At 39.9% G+C, this 7,612-nt stretch overlaps 1 protein-coding gene across 1 annotated transcript in view; it reads right to left on the bottom strand.

Annotated features, from left to right (window-relative positions):
- Positions 1-7,612, bottom strand: part of CPN1 (carboxypeptidase N, polypeptide 1) — a 33,714-nt gene that overhangs the window by 19,939 nt on the left and 6,163 nt on the right. The window contains exon 3 of the mRNA XM_010859536.1: positions 1,819-1,974. Within this exon, the coding sequence (XP_010857838.1) occupies positions 1,819-1,974 (156 nt within the window). The remainder of the gene's footprint in view (positions 1-1,818; positions 1,975-7,612) is intronic.

The following is a 7,612-nucleotide window of genomic DNA, read 5'->3' as shown; positions in this document are numbered from 1 at the left end:
CTGGTCAGTGCATAGACTTGGATTACCATGATATTGAATGTTTTGCCTTGGAAATGAACATAGATCATTCTGTCATTTTTAAGATTGCATCCAATTACTGCATTTAAAACTCTCTTGTTGACTACGATGGCTACTCCATTTCTTCTAAGGGATTCTTGCCCACAGTAGTAGATATAATGGTCATCTGAGTTAAAGTTACCCATTCCAGTCCACTTTAGTTTGCTGATATCCAAATTTCATAAATTAGATATACTGTAATAGGGGCCAGTCTTGTCTAATTAATGAGAGTCCATGCTTGGTACTACAAATTATATTGCTAGTGAGTGACAGTATTCTAAAGAAAGCCTTGAATCTACTGGACTTGTAGTGTAAGTAAATAATTTATAGTCTTCACAGTTTTTCCTCCCTTCCAGATGGATGTGCTTAGAAGTTATGTGGTGTTAATGACTCCTCCTGGATCAAGGGTCTCTTGTGAAGGTTCTGATCTTTTCTATTCCCAAGGAGACCAAATGAATAATGTTGAGCCCCACTCAATCAGAGTGAATATAATCCCAGAGGAACCAGTCCAACTCTGTGACCAGGGCTCAGATGCTTTAAAGCAGTCCTTTCTCCATGTCCTAAGCCTCCATCCATCAGAAGGAGGCCAGCCTCTCATGTTCCTGGCCCTTTAGGCTGTCCCATCAAGAGTGAGAGACTTCTCATTGTTTTTTCCTTCTAAGCTGCAGACAGAGGAGCCAGTGGAGTTTAATTATTACTGGCTCAGTTACTTTACTTCATGTAGACAAGTTTAATAAATCCGAGCATCCTTCTGACTGAATATGACAAGTACAAAGTTATTTTTTATTTATTATTTACTTGAGCCCAGAGCATAGCTGCTATCCAAAGTCTAAACATGTCAGCATAACTTTTGCTTCAATTCCAGTGGGAAAAAACTGGTAATATTCATCTAGCAATTCCAAATATAAGGCCTTATATCTGCTTTATTTTTCTCTCCCCAGTCTCTAAGCTCAGATATTCACAAAGAGAATGTTTAGAACTAAGCCATACAGTGTCAGAAACAGGGTGGTGATGATACTCCGAGGATGACAACAGTCATTCCCAGGAACAGGCCAACCATTAGGATGGAACCATTTCTAATACGAAGAGGTGAGAGACCTGGGAGTATCAAATGTGATCTTTGGTTGAAAAAAGGAAATGAGAATATGGTAAAGTAGTCAATGGCATACAGAGAGAGAAGAAGAAAAGCTTCTTTTCTAAGGGTGAGACTCCCTGAACCTCCTTCTATCACTAATTGTTGATAAGCACACAGTTCATCACATGCAAGAGAGATTCCTCTCTAGAATCCTAGAGTCCTCTGTCGACAGGATAGTGCCATAGAAAGAATGTTGGATGAGGAGTCAGGAGACCTAGGTTTTAGTCTTGAATCTATCAGTTGCTATCTGTGTGAGTTTATTTTTTTCTATAAGTGATATCTATAAAATGGGGATGGATAACACTGCCTGATGCATTTACCATAGTTTCTGATGATACGCTAGCTGAGAAAGAGTTCTTTAAGATTGTAAAGTGCAGTGCAACAGTACGATACCAGTTTTACCTCCTTCGCCACTAACATCAAACATCTTGTGCTCAGTGAAGGGCTCTATGCTCAGGGAGGCAAGAAATACCAAGAGGCATACAGTATGGTCAGCACTGCTTAGGATAGATTAGCACAGACTTGCATTGTTGCTTCATTCTTGTTTGTTTAGTTGATGTGAAGATCGAGAGAAGAAATGCCAGATGCTGATTTACCTGCTTCTGCATGCAAATTTAATCTCATACCTGACTTTTCCAGTTGTCTGGAAGGGGCAAGTGGTGGTTGGGGCCTCCGTTCTTCTCATTGTAGTAGATGTAGGTATTGAGATCGGGGAAGTTGCGGTTCAGGTCCACCCCATTTGCATTGTTCCTGCCAACCAGATACCCAGAGATGTCCCGTTCCTAGTAGGAAAAGGAAGAAATGAAAGATGAAGGTTTAGGTTTCACACTGAATGCTCTACTGGAAGAACACTATATAGTTTTTTTTTTCTTTTTACTCATTAGCTCAATCTATGAAATAATGTAACATTTTATTCTTTAACTTATCTGAAGTCCCAGTGGCATGATTCAAGTTTCCTTGTTGACCATGTGCTCGAGGTAGAGATCCCAGGAGAAGCTCGAACAAAAGAAGGGTGTTTCAGGATAATGGGAACCCATATATTTTTTAAAATGTTTGTCTATTTAATCAGAATGATAAAGGTATATGTGAAAAGAAAATATAATTTTTCAGTTGCATATGTATATTTTCAGATTATTTTCCATTATAGCTTATTATAAGATACTGACCATAACTACCTGTTCTATTCAGTAAATCCTCATTGCTTATCTATTTTATGTTTTATGTTTGTATCTGTTAATCCCATGCTCCTAATTTATCCCTCCACCCTCCCTTTCCCCTTTGGTTACTATGTTTGTTTTCTCTGAGTCTGTTTCTATTTTGTATATAGATTCACTTGTATTATTTTTTAGATTCCACATATATAATAATATAATAAGTGATATAACTTATCACTTGTAATATTTGTCTTTCTCTGACTTACTCCACTTAATATGGTAATTTCTAGGCCAATCCATGTTGTTGCAAATGACAGTACTTCATTCTTTTTATGGCTGAGTAGTATTCCATTGGATATTTATACCACATCTTCTTAAACTAATCATCTGTTGACGGGCACTTTGTCTTGGCTATTGTAAATACTGCTGCTATGAAAACTGGGGTACATGTATCTTCAAATTAGAGCTTTCATCTTTTCCAGATATATGCCCAGGAGTGGGATTACTGGATCATAAAGTAGCTCTGTTTTTAGGTTTTTAAGGAACCTCTATACTGTTTTCCCAGAGAAGGCAATGGCACCCCACTCCAGTACTCTTGCCTGGAAAATCCCAGGGATGGAGGAGCCTGGTGGGCTGCAGTCCATGGGGTCGCTAAGAGTAGGACACGACTGAACGACTTCACTTTCACTTTTTACTTTCATGCATTGGAGGAGGAAATGGCAACCCACTCCAGTGTTCTTGCCTGGAGAATCCCAGGGACGGGGGAGCCTGGTGGGCGGCCGTCTATGGGGTCGCACAGAGTCGGACACGACTGAAGCGACTTAGCAGCAGCAGCGTACTGTTTTCCATAGTGGCTGCACCAATTTACATTCTTATCAATCGTGTAGGAGGGTGGGAACTCCTATTTTTTATCTCCACATTTATTGTTTGGCTGTGCTAGGTCTTCGTTGCTGTGAGCGCTTTTCTCTAGTTGCAGAGGCCAGGGGCTACCCTTCGTTGCAGTGTGCTGGCTTCTCGTTGCGGTGGCTTCTCTTGCTGTGGAGCACGGGCTCTAGGGCACACGGGTTTCAGTAGTGGCAGCACTTAGGCTCAGTAGTTGCAGCTCCCAGGCTCTAGAGCTCAGGCTCAACAGTTGTGGCACACAGGCTCAGCTGCTCTGCAGCACGTGGGATCTTCCCGGACCAGGGATCAAACCCATTTCTTCCCAGACCTGTGTCTTCTGCACTGGCAGGCAGATTCTTTACCAATGAGCCACCAGGGAAGCACCTCTTATTTTTAAAAGGTTTCATGAGATACAGTTTATATGCCACAACATTCACCCAATTTAAGTGTATAACTTGATGAATTTTAGTATGCTTACAAAATTGTGCAATCATTACCACAATTTTGGAATATTTCTATCACCCTGAAAAGAAACCTCATGCCCATTTACAATGACTATTTGGTTTTACTCCAGTTGTTGGTAATCACTTTCAATATCTAAGGGTTTGCCTTTGCCAGACATTTAAATAAGTGGGATCATATGTTATATGATTGGCTTTTTTCACTAGGAAAAATGTTTTTGAGGTTCTTCCATTTCGTAGCATGTATCAGTACTTCATTCCCTTTTATTTCTGAATAATTCCATTATATGGATTTATCACATTTTGTTTACCCATTCACCAGTTAATAGACTATATTTGTTTCCTGGGTCTGCTGTAACAAATGACCACAATCTAGATGGGTTATAAAATGAGCAATGTATTCTTCCACAGTTCTAGAGGTTAGATGTCTGAAATCAAGATGCTAGTAGGGTTATGCTCTCTGAAGTCTGTAGAGGAAGATACTTCTTTTCTCTTCTAGCTTCTGATGGTTGCTGGCAGTCCTTGGCATTCCTTGGTTTGTAGATACTTCAGTCCAATTTCCACTTCCATCTTCATATGGCCTTCTCCCCCGTATATCTGTGTCTCTGAGTGCAAATTGCTTTCTTCTTATAAGGACACCAGTTATATTTGACTTAGGTCCCCTAATCCAGTGTGATTTCACTTTAGCTTGATGACATATGCAAAGACCCTATCTCCAAATAAGGTCATGCTCATAGGTGCCAGGTAGACATGAATTGGTGTGCGGGGGGGGGGGGGGGGAGTACTATTAAACCCAGTACATGGGCATTTGGTTTGTTTCCACTTTTTGGCTTTTGTGGATAATGCTTCCATGAACATTTATGTACAAGTCTGAGCATGGACATATGTTTTCATTTCTAATACCTAGTAGTAGAATTTCTGTATCATAAAGTAAATTCATATTTAACTTTTTCAGAAATTGCTAAACTGTTTTCCAGAGTGGAAACTATCCTCCCCCTTTATTTATTTTACTTAGGATCCTTGATTATCTTTCTTCTGAGCAATAGCAGCTTCATGGACCCCTTAATCTCTCTGCTCACACTTCACATTTCATCATTTATTTGGTCACATATTCATTCTTTCAGTCATCCATTTAATCAATCCACATTTATTTAAGTTTATCTCTATTAAAGCCCTCTGCAACACTCTAGGGAAAGAGACAATGTGACATTACACTAGCTTTCCAGGAATTCATGGTATATATGGAGAAATAGATATTAACATAAACAATAAAATATATAAAGTGGTAGAACAGAGATAAGTTCATAGGCTCTTGCAAAACTGAAATTCTATTTGATGTTCTGTTTGGCATTGGAGAAGGGGAATAGTGTCCACTGGAGCCCTTTGGGACTGAGAGGGGAGAGCCTAAATTGGCGGCCATTCCTGGAAACAGGGTAAATGAATGAACACTAAGAGGCTGAAAACTCACAGATGTACTACTACTCTTGATTCCTCTAAGAACTCTTTATTGTTCTCAGATTTATCTATTCTTCATGGCATCATGCTCATATTTTACTCTTAGGTCTCACTGAAAACATTTTTTTGACATTCTCTTAAGTTTTCTACAGCAATTCTGTTCTAGTGGAAAATATTTATATGATTTTTCTATGTGGAGTTTGATTTTTCACTTCGATGAGATCTATGAAATACTGATTTTTATTATGCTTCCAGATATTTCCATTGCTTTCTAATTCATATCAACATAACTCATAACTGTTCATGTTAATAGTTATTCTAACTTACCTATCAGTTGACTTACTACTCACACGTGTCATTAGTTAGGCTGACAGTCAAGACTTCCCTTAACAGAAAGTTCCCACTCACAGGGTTTGCTTATTAGCTTCCTACTACTACTATAAAAAACTACCACAACCCTAGGGCTTAAATTTGCACAAACTTATGATCTTAGTTTTGGAGGTTAGCAGACTGAAACGGGTCTCACAAGACCAAAATCAAGATATTAGCAGGGTTGTGTTCTTTCTGAAGTCTCTAATCCCTTAGAACATATTCAAATCTCTATTTGACTGTGATCTCCTGCCTCTCTCTTCCACATTTAAAGAACCTGCACAATTGGTTACACTGCTGCTGCTGCTGCTAAGATGCTTCAGTCGTGTCCGACTCTGTGCGACCCCATAGACGGAAGCCCACCAGGCTCCCCCGTCCCTGGGATTCTCCAGGCAAGAACACCGGAGTGGATTGCCATTTCCTTCTCCAATGCATGAAAGTGAAAAGTGAAAGTGAAGTTGCTCAGTCGTGCCCAACTCGTAGCAACCCCATGGACCTCAGCCCACCAGGCTCCTCTATCCATGGGATTTTCCAGGCAAGAGTACTGGAGTGGGTTGCCATTGCCTTCTCCGTTGGTTACTCTGGGCCCATCCAAATAATCCAGGATACTTTAAGGTGAGATGATTAACAACTTTTATTCCCTTTGCCATGTAATACAACACATTCACAGGTTCCAAGGATTAGGACTTGAACATCTTTGACAGGCAAAGCCACATTATTCTACATTCCCTACAGGTGGCTTTAAATTTAGGTGGCCGGTCAGGTCTTCCCTGTGTAGCAATGCAGATAGGTTGGCAGGTAGCTCTGGGAGTTGGAGAACATGATGGGTTCTCTTTTGGGTTCAGGTTCAAGATCTGCTCCCTTTGAACAAGTACACAGTAAGTGAGCAGAGGTGACTAGCTCCTCAGAGATAGATAGCTCTAGGATCTAGTGGGCTGGCAGGAGCTTTACCAACCCAGCCCCAGCGCATCACACAAAAGATGCGGGCAGGTCTGATGTGCTTCTCCTTGTCTTCCTACTGTTGTACAAGAAAGGGCTACTGGGAGGAAAGCAGCCAGGCTGGGTTCTCCCCCACACCACTTTCAAATTGTCCTGCTTTTTTGGAAACTTAAGTCTTCAGGCACATTAGCGTCCACCTCTCTGATGTCCAGAGGGGAGATGACATTTTTGTTGCTGTTGTTATACCTTATTGTTGTTATTCTGCTTTTTTCATTTGCTGAGTCATGTCAGCAGGAGGTTGTAAGATTACAAGGGTGAAATTTAGGCTTGGTTCAACATTTGGCTGCGTTCCCCTCCCTGCTGCTATTCACCCCTCAGCCCTGTCCTCAAGTAGGTTTAAACCAAGATGGGTCATTAAAGAAGAGATGCCGAGTGGTTCCACTTGTACAGGACAGAGCAGTCCGATTCATGCAGTCAGAGAGTAGAAGGTGGTTGTCAGGGGCTGGGAGGAGGGGGAAATGGGAAATTACTAATGAAGGGTCATAATTTTTTCATTGAACAGGATAGATAAGTTCTGGAGATCAGGGATACAACATTTTACCTATAATCAGCAATACTGTATTATACACTTAAGACTTTGTTTAGGGGGTAGATTTCACCTTGAATAGTTCTTGTCAGAATAAAACAAAATTTGTAAAAAAGTAAAGTAGTGAAATCTAGTCTTAAAAACATTTCAAGACTACCTCCAAAAAACATATGTTTAAAAGAAAAAAAGACCTCTTTAATTTATACCACCCCTCCAAAAAAAAAAACCCCAAAAAAACCAGGTTTAAATATAGCTTTTAAAGGAACATATTCTAATTCAGTAGATTTGGGGGTGGGGGCAGGACCTGGGAATCATATTTTGAATATCTTTATCCTCAATTCTGATGCACAGCTACAAAAGAACCACTGATTTAAAGTTAGGCACAATGATATTTTGAATTTATGTTAGGAAATAAAGTAAACCCCATAAACATTTGTTTTGATCTGTCCCCTGACCAATGTGACCCTAAAATAAAGAATTCAAAGGCTCAGTACTATACTAATAGAGGAAAAAGCCATATAGAAATGTAAATAAATGCAAAGAATTTACTATTTATTATATAAATTATAAATTC

This window comes from Bison bison, unplaced genomic scaffold (assembly GCF_000754665.1).
Source record: "Bison bison bison isolate TAMUID 2011002044 unplaced genomic scaffold, Bison_UMD1.0 scf7180017864456, whole genome shotgun sequence".
NCBI classification, from domain to species: Eukaryota; Metazoa; Chordata; class Mammalia; order Artiodactyla; family Bovidae; genus Bison; species Bison bison.
The sequence above is the reverse complement of the archived record's forward strand: the minus strand, read 5'-3'. Positions and strand labels throughout refer to the sequence as shown.